The sequence below is a fragment of the Microtus pennsylvanicus genome, chromosome 13, assembly GCF_037038515.1.
Source record: "Microtus pennsylvanicus isolate mMicPen1 chromosome 13, mMicPen1.hap1, whole genome shotgun sequence".
NCBI classification, from domain to species: domain Eukaryota; kingdom Metazoa; phylum Chordata; class Mammalia; order Rodentia; family Cricetidae; genus Microtus; species Microtus pennsylvanicus.
The window spans coordinates 61,870,797-61,883,004 of NC_134591.1; the positions used below are offsets into that span (position 1 = coordinate 61,870,797).

Genomic DNA, 12,208 nt, shown 5'->3' on the forward strand with positions numbered 1-12,208 from the left:
CTCCAGACCCAGGATTTGCTCCGCAGCTTCCTGCATCCACCGAGTGTTGTGATTGCAGGTGTGTACAGGGTAGGCAATGTGTACCACCCGGGCACAGGGTAAGCTGTCAGTTAAGACAGGACTCTGGGGCCTTGAAATCAGGCTGAAGCCTGGAATGGAAGGGCAGTCCTGACTCTCACAGAAAGGAAAGGAGAGGATAAGAAAGACAAGGGAGGGTGTAGAAGAGGAGGGGAGGTGATGGAGGGTCACATATCGCTAGCTGTTAGGCACTGGGAGCCTGGGGATATACAGCGGGGAGAGGATTTGTCTCAGGAGCAGGGAGAGAGGAGGGTCCTGCTTCTCTGCCTGCTAGATTGCTTCTGTTAATTGGAAGACTGGGCACACCCTTCCCCCATTCCCTGGGCAGTGCTGACTCAGCATCTGAAAGGGCAGACCACCTCTGGAGGTCAAAGGCCATGTTATCCAGGCCCCTCCTCCAAGTGACTAGGCATCGACAATTAGAAATAGAAGGACAGTTACATTTTTTTGGCCGTCCACCCATGCCTGTCGCCTAGTGGCGTGCATTCCTCCGCCTCTCATCCCTCTGCTTCCTCTTTCTTCAGGGTCTCATGTACTCCAAGGCTGTCCTCAGACTTGCTACCTAACCCAATAATAACCTAGAACTCAGGCCCTCAGGCCTCCATCTCCCAAGTGCTGGGATCACAAGCCTATGTCCTCATTCCCAGCTTTAGGGCGGTTCTTTCTGTTGTCTAGCTGTGGGCCACACTGGCTCTGACTTGGTTTTCTCACCTTGAAGAGTCCAAGACACTGTAATTATCAATACTTTGGTTTTATTTTAAAACGGTGAAAAGAAAAATAAATATATTTAAAGACTAAGAAAACAGTACTGGGAGTTTTGGAAAGGTACAGCCAGAATGGAGACCAGGAAGATGGGAAGGAACAACCGAAGAGGAAAAAGTTAAGAAAATGGGAATGGGATTAAGTAGTAGGAAGAGTGGGGTGTCTTAGCTCCTGTGGTCTCGGACTGGTGGACCAGGGGCCTGGGATCTATACTCCCTGCAGTTTGCAAACCAGGCCCTCTCCAGTTCTGGCTGTGATGTCTGGGACCTCCTCCAGCCTCACCCATCTCTGGCTCCCAGGCCGGATGCGGCATTAGCGGATCTGTGTGTACGTGAATTAGCACCTGGTTCCCCTGACTGCACCCAAGGCTTCATCAGGTGTGGCCCCTAAGGCCTCTTCGTAGCTGTGGATCCCACCTAGTGGCTGCCCGTCATTAATGCCCCATGTCCTCCATTCCCACACGGCCCCAGACGCCAAGCACGAAGCTCTCGATGTCACACTCGTTGGTGCCACGCACGATTCGGAAGTGGCCCCTCTCACCCCACCACGGGCCCCATGAGTTGGCAGCAGTCTGGAAGTGAAAAGGAGAGAGACATGAGGCCAGGGATGGGCCAGGGCCTAGGAGGGCAGGGGATGTGGGGCTCAGCTTTGCACCAGGGACTCACCCAGTATTTGATCCTCCTCCCGTCTGGCATCGTCTCCTCTCCCCACCTAGTGGTAAAGCAAGAGGGAGGGGGTGCTGATTGCACCAGGTCTCAGCACCCGAACAAAGCACTCCTCACCCACCCCTGTGGCTTCTGAAATCTGAATGCAGCGGGCACTTGAGCGTCCACCCTTCTTTGCACAGCCTCCGTCACTCCGAGTTGGCCAGAGTCGGGACAAGTGGTAAACAACCCTTGAGGGTTTTCTTGGTTTTGTTTGGTTGGTTGGTTCGTTGTTGTTTTTGTTGTCGTTGTTGTTGTTTTGTTTTTTGAGACAAGGTCTCACATAGCCCAGACTGGACCTGAAGTTGCTATGTAAAGACTAAACTCCGGTTCTTCTGCCACAGGCTCCCCAATGCTGGGATTAAGGTGTATTTCCCCACCCTTGCATTCTCACCTCTATTTCAAGGGGGCGCTGTTCACTGTTCCCACACACCCCTCAGAGCTCCCCACTGTCCACGCACCCCTGCAACCACCCCTCCTCTCTGTGTCGGTTCTCTGGCAATAGGACGAGGGGAGGGGCAGCCTCAGCTCCGCAGAAAACACCAAGAGTTCCAAAGAATTTCCAGTGTAAAACCCGCTGCTCCTAGTCCTGTGTGCGCACAGGAACCTCACCCTGTGATTTTTTTTTTTTTTTTTTTGGTGTTTCGAGACAGGGTTTCTCTGTAGCTTTGGTGCCCGTCCCGGAACTAGCTCTTGTAGACCAGGCTGGCCTCGAACTCCCAGAGATCCGCCTGTCTCTGCCTCCCGAGTGCTGGGATTAAAGGCGTGCGCCACCACCGCCCGGCTCACCCTGTGATCTTGACCGAGTGAGTCCCATGTCTGCGGTACTGCTCCGGCCTCCCCTGGCTTACAGGTGTGTGACTGTAGATGCCGCTCTGGTACAAGAAGAAATCCTCATGTACTTCCATGAGCGCTGTGGGCAGAGACAGGGAGGGCGCCCGGGCCCATTAGTACAGGTTCTGATGCTGAGACACTGGGGCCTCATGTTAGAGACTGATTTTTCCAGGAGCTTCCTGCAAGGAATGGGGAACGGACCCTCTTCCACTCCTGTTCCACTGCTGTAGGTCCTGTGCCCAGCCTCCCGCAGGAAGCTCCTGAACCAGGGACAGGCTAGGGGTGTTTACCTTGAACGGGGCCATTCTCCATTAACTCCTTCATGATCTCCTTCTCCTGGGGAAGGAGGTCCATCAAGGTAAGATTTAGCCGGCCTAACCCCCCAACTCTTGCTTCTGCCCCCTCCCCATGTTTATTTTAGACATACATCGGAGCCCAGGCGGTAGGCAGGGGTGACCTGGTAGATGTCATTGGAATCAACCTGACTATTGGGGCAGCGGGAAGTGGCCTGGCGCTTGCCCCGCCCCATTGCGCGACTGTGCATCATACAGCGAGGAGTGGTACTGGCTTCGTTCTGCTCACGGCCGGCGAATGGGTAACAGTTGTCAGACACCACCCTGAAGAAGGGAGCGAAGGCCGTGATGCCTGACACCCGAAAGCCCAGGCTCTTCAGGGTGCCTCGTCTTCTTCCAGCCCACAGACCCTTGTTGCATACCCTCGGCGCCGCAGGAACCACCAAGCGCCATCAAGACGCCCACCTCGGCAGCCCCGCTGGTGGTGGGTATCACAGGACAACAGGTTCTGCGGTGACAGGATGGGCGTCATGTGTCCCAAAGAATGGATGGAGACCCGGTCAGATGCAACAGCTAGTGGGAGAGGTAAAAGGTGCTGTCAGAGGCGGGGCTATGGCCCTCCTCTCTGGTACTAGCTCCTCCCCCTAGACACACCTGCTGTCGAGAAAGCCCAGGAGCCTGCGCAGTTGCCCTGGTCCAGTGGCTCATGGATCAGGTTGGGCCACTTCTCAGAAGCCTCAAAGGCCGTGGGTAGTGCTTCCCCTTGGCCCGGCACCATCTGTAAGACAATAGTGATGACACTTGCTTCCTAGCATTCCTTGTTGTCCCTGGAGCCCAGGCTTTGGGGGACGCTGAAAGTCCAGAGCCTCCAGCAGTTGGTTCTGGAGCTGTCCTGGGGTGCGGGGAGGGAGCCAGTTACTTCCAACTTGACCTTGAGTGGGGTCCCCCAAAGATCATACAGGGGTAATGAGGCCTACTCAGCAAATGAGTCACCAAGGCCAGCCAGCAGCAGGGACGCCTAGGCCAGGGCCACCAGCTCCTGCTCTCAGCTCCTGCCACTCTCTCTGTACCTTCTGGTGAGCCACACCCTCCTTCCTGCCACAGCAGTGGCCTTCAAGCCCCAAAGGACTGGAGCGGGGAAGAAACAGTAAAGTCCCGTGACCAGGCAGGTCGCCAAGACAAACAGCAGAAAACAGCAAGCAGCCCCAGGGAGAAAGGCAGGGCCAGAGGCTGGTCACCCTGGCCTTGAGTATAAGTCCCCGGCCTCACTACGTCTTCTTTGAGGGACAGCACAAGCCCCACCCAAGCCTGCTGCACGAAGTCTTCCCCCCTCTTTGACTGGTGGGAAAACAGAAGCCCCCTCCTCCCTGGGGGCTTCACTGAGTCGGCATTTTTTCCGAGAATTGTTGCTTTCTGGCCAGAGCTGGAAGACTGTCTGTCCCTCGTTTCCTAAAATACCAAGGTGACCCCTGACCCTTTGGGTCTTGACCCAGCTGTACTGGGACCAACAGCATTTTTCCCAGGCTGAGGAAGGCGGGAGGGGCTGCCACCAGAATTAGGTTTAGAAGCTAACGGCAACACTGCCAGAGAAGGCACCTATATGCCCAGGGACATACAGCCTCGTCCTAGGGGATAGCCCCTTGGCAGAGCAAGATAAGCCACATCATCCGTGATGTGCTAAGCCACCGGGAGAAAGATGGTGAGGATGTGCACAAGGGCGGACTTACATAAATCTCATTCATATTCATGACGGAGGAAGATGGGCGGATTGTGCCCAGGCGGTAGCGAATGCCCTCGTCTAGGGTCATGCCCCAGAAGGCACTATGGTTCCCAGCCTGCCACCTGGAGGAGAGAAGGTAAAGAGAAGTAACAGACCTAGCAAGGCCAGAAGCCCTGGGGCTAACGCATGATGGCTACAAGGCACAGAGAAGTAAAATCCAGTGTGTGTGCGCCTAGCACAGTGACCATGTCTAAGGATCATGTATATGGACATGCATGTGCACTCCCGAGCCCACCAGTGCCGTGCCTAGAGCCTCTTACCCGTAGTTGCCCCGATTGATGGCATTAATCATGTCTGGGTCCACGAGACATGGGTCCTGGCCACATTCCCACTGCCCTTTCTCCTGGCAGGTGCTGATAAGAAAGACAGACAGAAAGGAAGAAATCATGAGTAGGGTTGGGGGCCCCTGAGGAACCTTGGAGGTTCACATGGGTGTGGAATTCTATACCAGAAACTATACTATAGTCAAGCCCCTGTTTTTTCGACAGGGATTCTCCGTGTAGTCCTGGCCATTCTGTAATTCATTCTGTAGACCAGGCTGGCCTCGAACTCACAGAGATCCACCTGCCTTTGCCTCCCGAGTGCTGGGATTAAAGGCGTGTGCCACCACCATCTAGCAAGTTTACAGCTCTTCAGTTCATCCCCACTGCCCCGGATCTCAGTGCTCCTCAGCATCACCTGTATGGGGATGCAGCACAGGTTCTGTTGAATGTGGGTCAGAGTGAGTTCCAGCTCCTGTGACTTCCTGCATCTCAGACTCAAAAACCTGGAGTCACCTTTGACCCCTCACGTCTGATCCAGCCACACCTTAACACAAACTCAGAATAAAGACTTTGCCTCAGTCTCTCCGCGGCCACCTCCGTCCCACCACCTTTCACCTAATCACTGCTGCTGTCTCCTTGTCCTGGCCTCTGGCCTCCACCCTACGCCGCCCATGTCCCCAAAGTATATTTTTAAATTGGTGGCCACAGCCATCCTGTTAAGCCAGTCCTCTGTTACAATCCTCCACTGGCTTCACATAGTGGAATAAGAGCCAAAGTCCTTCACCGTGACAAAGCCTTATGTGATCTGTTTTTCCTTCCTGTCTGACCCTTACTCCTCCCAGACCTGGACTCCAGCCACAGTGGTTGTTCATACCTGCCAAACTCCTGCCCGGTGCCTTTGAGCTGCTCCTCCAACCACATCTTCCTCGTCTCCCTCTCATTTTCTCCAATTCCTCATTCAAATGTCACCTCTCAGAGAAGCTTTCTCTGGTCGTCCTATCTCCGCCCACTTCCTTGACTGACAGAGTCCCTTAGCCACCAACACCTAGTATCCTACGGTGTTTATACTGCTTTCCTTTTTCCTTGTTTTCTGGCAGCCTTGACCAGGCTGCTGAAGTTGGCCTTGAGCTCACTGTGTAGCCCAAGAATGGTTTTGAACTTCTGATCCCCCTGCCTCTGTACCACCCATGCCAACTTTTACGTGGTGCTGAGGATTGAACCTAGGGTTTCTTACCTGCTAGGCCAGCGCTCTGCCAACTGACCCATATTCCCAGTCTACTTATCCCTGTCCCCTCACAGACTCTAGGGACACTTCAGGAGTTAGGAGAAAAAAAAAAAAACAAGAGCATGGTGAGCGTCCAGCGCCGTACTGTTTTTATTGTCCTTAGGACGGAACCCAAGGCCTTCTGGATGTTAAGTAAATGCTCTTCCCTGGGCCACACTCTTGGCCCTCTTTGACTCTATTTTGAGACAGGGTGTCACTAAGTTATGCAGGCTGGCCTTGAATTTACTCTGGAGTTCTGACTACCTTTGGACTTGGTATCCTCCTGCCTCAGCATCCAGCATGGCTGGAACTGTCAACCTGCATCCTAGCCAATATCTGTTGGGTCAATGAATGACTTGAGGTGGCACAGCCAAGTGGCTAAGAAAGTAGACGTTAGAGTTTAACTCCTGAGTTCGGACGCTACTAGCCTGTTTTGTTGCCTTGGAAAGGTTGCTTAAAAGCCCCACCCCCTCTATCTATCTTTCCTATCTGTAAAGTGAGGACAATACACTTAGTGCCACTTTCCAGGGATTTCCAGGCCTTGGAAGGGCTTGACCCATTGTGGGCACTTTGGGCTATTGTTCATGCTTCAGAAACCCTGGGCCCCCCTTCTCCTGCTCATGTCCAGCTGGCCACACATCGGGATGCGTAATAGCATCTCAGATTAAAGCCACCCGGCCTTCCCCTGGTCTGCCCCTCCCACCGTCCTCATCTGAGAACATGGCACCCAGCTGTTGTCGAGCACCAGGGTCAGTGGTGAACCTTCCATGTCCCCTGTCAGAGCATGCCAAAGACACACATCCTGAACCCACCTTCCTGCCCTTCCTCCTCTGCTGCCACCCCCACTCCAGGTCAACTCTCTCAGCCGTCCCTGCCCCAGATGCTCTGAGGCCAGACAGATCCACGAGCAATGCTGGTTAGACTGGAGGTCTATAAGGAACTTTCTTTAGGCACGCAGACTCTGGGACACGACTGAGCCTTCTCCAGTCTCTGCTGCTTGGCAGTCCCACCAAGAAGACCTTATCCTACCTCCTGCCGTCCCCTAAGTGGTGCCTCCTCCCTCCCCCATGTATAGGTCCCTTGTTCGTCCTCTGCTCACGCCATCAGAGAGCCCCGAGCAGCCCTCCTTTCATCCGTGCTCCCCTCCCCACTCTAAGCCAGGATCCCCCTCATCCTCTCTCCCTGTAGAACACCTATAGCAGCTTGTCATAACATTTGTGTGGTTTTTTTTTTCTTTTCCATGTCCTTCACTACGAAACTACAAGTTTCCATGGGTCCAGACTTGCGCCTGTCTCCTTCCAGCTGGCCCTCCTGGACCCAACACGGTGCCTATGACACAGTGGGTCTTCAGTAATTAGGCATTAGCTGGAGGCTTGAATTCTAGGCATTCTACGAAGCTTTTACAAGCTCATAACTCTGCTATTACAAGATTCTAAACAGCCTCCTTCCAGGCAACCCAGGGCACCCGCCTCCAATGCCACCTTATAAGGAGCCTCCAGGGGAGCCAAGCCCCAATATGGCTGGCTCTCTAGCCCTGGAGCCAGCGGGCGGTGCTCTAGAGAGCCGGAGGGACCTGCGGGGGTAGGGAGGCCCCTTCTTCTACCTTCTTCAACAGCTCTTGGGCCCTTCAGAAGCATCCCTGCTGGAGATGTCCAGCCTGGAAGGTACACAGACAGTCTTCCACTCTCAAGTGGGATTCGGCCACCAGGACCTGTGTCCAGAAGAGGTCAGCCAATGCTTTCCTGTCCCCATCTCTTGAGCCCCAGGGCTGTTCAAGCAGGTCTAGACAAGACTGGTAGCTACAGGTCCCAGCATTCCAGAGGGGCCTGGGACAGCAGTGAAAACGTTAACCCCTTGGCAGCCACCCTATCAGAACAGCAGAATTCTGCAGATACGCCCCGCCCTTCTGAGCACACACACACACCCTTCCCTCACCCAGACACCCGCCAACACCCACGCACACATGCACACAAGGTCCCCATTCCCACAGTGACCCTGGCACCCCTCACCAGTGAGGCAAAGGCAACAGCTAGGCGCAGTGCATTCCGAAAAGTTTCCTTCTCCCTGGAGCCTCCCAGGCCAGGCAGAGGGAGGGGCGGGGCAAACTCAGGGCAGCAGAGACCCCATGGTTTCCAGTAAGGCCTCCATGTTCCCCACCTGCTCTCCTTCCCAGCTCAGACCAAGGATAGGATACCCATGACCCCTTCCTCCTGCTGCTAAGAACAGGGGTTTAAGGGTGGGGAGAGGGCACATTCCAGGGAAGGCCCTGCGGCAGGCCACTGGCTGGTGGCCAGCTCAGTCATCCCTGACCCTCATCCCACCCAGGACAGCGGATGCTGCATCAGAGGTTTCCTTCCTGGCGTCCCCTTCTCGGACTCTCCCGTGACAGCAGGACAAGCTGGGAGGGAAGCCAGCCGAAACCAGGAGGGGTGGAGGGAAAAGTCCTGGCTTAGGTGTGGCACCCAGCCAGACCACCATGGCTGACCACTCCTAGGCTTGTGACTAGAATTCCATTATATGAGATGGTATGGTCAGTTTGAGAGTTTCCATATCACGGACGCAGACTCTGAGGCCACACCACAAAAAGGACATCCTCGGGAATGGGCGACCGGGTTTGGCACCCGGCCTGCTGGCCACGTGGCACTAAAAGTGAGCCCACCCCAGTCTCTCATACTCACCACCGATTGCAGTTGTCCCAGTAGGTTCCGAAGACTGGGTAGATGCGGCCCCCATGCATGCATCCTATAGGAGGGAGAGAAGTCGAGCTGAGATGACCGAGTCCTCGAGGCCAGGTTGCCCAACACCTGCCCAGCTCATCTTAATCACACGCCAATCCCAGCTCTCATTGACTCTAAGGACAAACTGTATCTTGGGATCTCTGCAGGCCCCCACATCGGAGCAGTTCAGGAACTCCGGTTTGGGCCCAATGTTTCACCTGGATGCCAGCCATGGCATTCCTGGTACCCTTTGTCACTCAAATGAGTTGGAACTTGCAGTTGGGGCATGGAAGGAGCTTGAGGAAAGAAACTGAAGCCCAGGGAAGGCAAGCAACTCCCTTAAGATAGCACAGCATTTTGCTACAGCAACTCAGACATGGGTTCTCCTTAGCCGGAACCCCCACCCCCACCCCCTGCAGGCTGTGGGAAGGACTTTCCTGATTCTCCTCTTGGAGCAGGGTGGTGCAGGGAAAGATCACGTTCAGGGGAAGCGCACGTGTAGGCGAGGGCAGGAGCAGATTTAGTCACCCACTAGCATGGCGAATCTCAGAGGAGCAGAATCCTAACTAAGGTAAAAATCGCCTGGCTGAGACAACCTGGCCACCCCTGTGTGCTCTATCAGCCCCAGGGTGAGTCAGCAGGCGGGGCAGCCGCCTTCCCTGTACTGACTAGGAGATAGGGCTCAAGCCTGCCTGCCCTGCCTGCCCTAGGGCCACCTTAGTCCTAACAGGATCTTCTCTTTCAGGGTTGCTTGAGTCAAGTAAGACCACAGGAGGGACTTCCAACGGGGCAGGGAATAAATAGGGTGAGGATTTTTATTCCTACATTTTTCAAAGCCGGGAAATGTCCATTATCAGCCTCGTTCCTGAGCTTGATGAGACTGCAGCTGATAAGGTGTCCACCCTCTTGGCTACCTGAGTGCCCACCTTGGATGGGAGGGAAGGGGGGTGGCACCCCGAGGCAGAAGTCCCAGAAGTCAGGGCAGCAGTCTGAGACGGTGCGGTTGCAGAAGAGGTCACAGTAACAGGTGGCTCCCAGGTAGGGCAAGGCACACTCGTCAGCTCGGCCACGACAGCACAAGTCCCGCTCTTGGCAGTACCGGCCACCAGCGTCCCGGATGCCCCGCAGGTGCAGTCCTGGCGCCAACTCCCTGCGCCAGCGGCTCCGTCTGGCTTCCAGGGCAGCCTGGCCAGCCAGCAGCAGCAACAGCAGCCCCAGCCGACATCCCCACATGGTGCCTCCTGGCCGGGGAAGGACAGAGGTCAGGGGACAGAGGTGTTGGGTTCTGGAGACTCCCTTACACACGTCAAGAGTGGGTCTCCCTACACGTGTCCTGGAACCTTCCCAGGAGGCTCAGCGAAGCGAAACGTCGGACCTTAATTCCCGAGTCCCGGGGAAGAACTCAGTACTGGGCGTCAATCTGCTCACGGGGACAGGGGACGTGTGAGAAATGGGCCCCCTCCCTGACCCACCTAGGGACTGTCAAGGGCAAAGAAATGGAAACTGTGACGTTCCCAATACCCATTCTTCTCCCCTGCCCTTGGTCCCTCTACCCCTCTAACGTATTTGACTTCGATTCTTGGCTCTGTGTCTTCCTAGTCCCCCTCCAGCCACCTCCTTAGGTGTCCTGTCATATCTTCGACCCTCTGCGCCCCTCTGACCCTCTCTTTTTGTGCCTCTCCACCCTGAGTCCTGCTCGCGCTGCGTGCCCCCTCCTCCCTGTTCCTTCTCTCTATGCCCTCTGCCCTCTGAACAGGGAGAGTCCCTACCTGGTGAGGGGTGTGGGCTGGACCCAGGCTGCCCTGCGCGCCTCCGCCTCCAAGCTCGAGACTGCCAGACCGAGTCAAGTGAGGAGCGCAGGGCGGGACGCTTTTTGTACCGCCCTGCCCGCAGCACCCGCCCCAAGCAGGGACTGCGGGAGGGCGGGGCCGCTGGTCGGCACCTGAAGTAGCCCGTAGCTCCCGACTAGGGTCTCGAAGGGAGGGCTGGTTAAGGACCGTGAGCACGTGTTTGTTTTCCCTGGGGTGGGGGGGTCTCTTGTCAGGGGAAGACTTTCCTTAAGGAGCAGGACTGCAACTCAGGAGAGAAAGGATTGTGGACTGATACTAGGAAGGACTTTCCAGCCCATTTTAGGAGGCCGACAAGGTGTGCGAAGGGGAGCTAAGCAGCTACTGAGATCAGAGTCTAGGATTTGATAAGGACTGAGAGCTAGGGGGAAAATTCTCTAAGCCAACCCCCAGGCCCTTCCGGATGAAAAATAGCCGCGCACATCCTTGTCCCAGTGACCCTGGGCTGGGGGCCACTCCGAGCCACGGCAGCTCCCAGGAATGACAGGAATTTCCAGTGGATGATTCTGGAAACTGCCTAGGTTCAGGGCACTCCGAGCAGCTCCTCCCCAGGAGGTGGTGCGCCGCGGAGGCTGAGTGTACCCAGCCGCCCCTTGTGGGGTCTGCCCTCCCCAGTGTGGTGGGCACCTTGCCCAGCACCGCCTCCTCCGCCAGGCCCAAGGGCATCCTTCTTGGCACGGGGCGCCTTGAAGGGCCCCACATCAAGAGCCCTGGCAGCTGGGGCCCCCTGCAGAGCCCCCTTCCGTTTCTGGCCTAACCTTTGCCTTGCCCTCACACAATGGGGCTTCTGTCCCTTGAGGCCTTCCGGCTGTCACTTTGTGCCTCCCCATTGTGCTAGCTCCCTCTTCCAACAGGTTGGGCCCAGGGCCAGAGGACTCACTCGGTGGAGGAAGGATGCCACACCTGGACAGTTGTCCCATCCTGCTCAGGGGCAAGCAGGAGTATCAGGATTCCCTTAGTGCTCCCAGGCAGCTCTGTCCTCTCTGTCCCCTCCCCTCAGCTGTCACCTCTGCGGAGGGTGAGAGAGCAGCACAAGGGGGTACTTGTGGCTGAATCACCCCCTGCTGCGGGGACATTGGTGCTGTGCCCTGATGTCTAGGGTACAGAAACACCCAACGCATGGACAGGACCTGAGAGGACAAAGCCTAAAAAAAGATGAACTGAGGCTCAAGAGAACAGACTCGGGCTGGGATGTAGCTTCCTTGGGAAGAGTGCTCGTTCAGCATGCAGGAAGGCCTGGGTTCAAGCCCAGCAGCATATAAAAAGCACAAGGCTGGTGGGATGGCTCAGTGGGTGAAGGTGCTTGCGACCAAGTCTGATAGCCTGAGTTCAGCCCCTGGAATCTAGGCAGTGGAAGGAGAGAATAGATTCCACAAAGTTGCCGTCATACTTCTAATGCATAGAGACTGCCCACACGAGCATGCATGGCAGCAAGGCTGTGTACGCATGCTTGTGCATGTTTGTGTACCCGCACGCGCGCGCGCGCGCGCACACACACACACACACAATAAATATTTGTTCTGTGGCACATGTCTGTATTCCCAGCACTCAGGAGGTGAGGCAGAAGGATCAGAAGTTCAGGTTTGTAGCCAGTTCAAGGCCTCTCTGGAGATGGGGGCTGGAGACACAAGGGAGCACAGACTTATCCAAGGTCACATAGCCGGAA

General features: G+C 55.8%; 1 protein-coding gene across 3 annotated transcripts; it reads right to left on the reverse strand.

The window, feature by feature from the left end:
• Positions 1-813: 813 nt before the first annotated feature.
• On the reverse strand, positions 814-10,565 carry Tinagl1 (tubulointerstitial nephritis antigen like 1). Of its 3 annotated transcripts, none has more exons than XM_075945040.1 (12): positions 10,465-10,541; positions 9,622-9,936; positions 8,657-8,720; positions 4,712-4,804; positions 4,399-4,513; positions 3,326-3,449; positions 3,094-3,244; positions 2,806-2,995; positions 2,669-2,714; positions 2,334-2,457; positions 1,506-1,551; positions 814-1,411 (listed from the first exon to the last, which is right to left on the reverse strand). In XM_075945040.1, exons 2-12 carry the CDS (start codon positions 9,926-9,928, stop codon positions 1,274-1,276), a joined length of 1,398 nt encoding a protein of 465 aa, XP_075801155.1. In that variant the 5' UTR covers positions 9,929-9,936; positions 10,465-10,541; the 3' UTR covers positions 814-1,273. The 3 variants fall into 3 exon arrangements, with proteins under 3 accessions (XP_075801155.1, XP_075801156.1, XP_075801157.1); XM_075945041.1 differs by having other exon boundaries at positions 9,622-10,115; positions 10,465-10,535; XM_075945042.1 differs by having other exon boundaries at positions 1,129-1,411; positions 9,610-9,936; positions 10,465-10,565.
• Between the last annotated feature and the right edge of the window lie 1,643 nt (positions 10,566-12,208).

Excerpts from the sequence above, each read along its gene's own strand:
- Tinagl1 (XM_075945042.1), bottom strand. The coding sequence starts at position 9,928 with ATGTGGGGATGTCGGCTGGGGCTGCTGTTGCTGCTGCTGGCTGGCCAG. Across the intron at positions 4,514-4,711 it reads ATCAATCGGGGCAACTACGG|GTGGCAGGCTGGGAACCATA; the intron begins GTAAGAGGCTCT and ends TCTCTCCTCCAG. Across the intron at positions 3,245-3,325 it reads CTGGGCTTTCTCGACAGCAG|CTGTTGCATCTGACCGGGTC; the intron begins GTGTGTCTAGGG and ends CTCTCCCACTAG.